Source organism: Corapipo altera, unplaced genomic scaffold (assembly GCF_003945725.1).
Source record: "Corapipo altera isolate COAL_440 unplaced genomic scaffold, ASM394572v1 96, whole genome shotgun sequence".
Taxonomy (NCBI): domain Eukaryota; kingdom Metazoa; phylum Chordata; class Aves; order Passeriformes; family Pipridae; genus Corapipo; species Corapipo altera.
The window spans coordinates 1,227,713-1,228,042 of record NW_020884962.1 but is presented as its reverse complement, the minus strand read 5'-3'; the positions used below and the strand labels follow the sequence as shown (position 1 = coordinate 1,228,042).

At 63.0% G+C, this 330-nt stretch overlaps 1 protein-coding gene across 1 annotated transcript in view; it reads left to right on the top strand.

Moving 5' to 3' along the window:
- The window catches only part of SLC5A5 (solute carrier family 5 member 5), a 4,892-nt gene that overhangs the window by 2,838 nt on the left and 1,724 nt on the right, over positions 1-330 (top strand). Inside the window, exon 10 of the mRNA XM_027664215.1 lies at positions 179-249. Within this exon, the coding sequence (XP_027520016.1) occupies positions 179-249 (71 nt within the window). The remainder of the gene's footprint in view (positions 1-178; positions 250-330) is intronic.

Below are 330 nucleotides of genomic sequence, written 5' to 3'. Positions count from 1 at the left end.
CCATCCCATCCCATCCCATCCCATCCCATCCCATCCCATCCCATCCCGTCACATTCCAGCCCCTCCCATCCATCTCCCCTCATTGTTTCTTATCCCATCCTTTCCCTTCCCATCCCATCCCATCATATCCCACCCCTTCCATCCCACCCCATCCCGACCCTCTCCCGTCTCCCCACAGCTCTCACCTACGGCACCTCGTGCATCACGGTGGCAGCTCTGTCCTCTCTGCTGGGGGGGGGCGTCCTGCAGGTAAGACACCCCCCCCTTCTGACCCCAGCCCCGAGTGGGGGGGCCGAGGTCACCCTTAACCCTCCCCAAAACCCCCCCAGA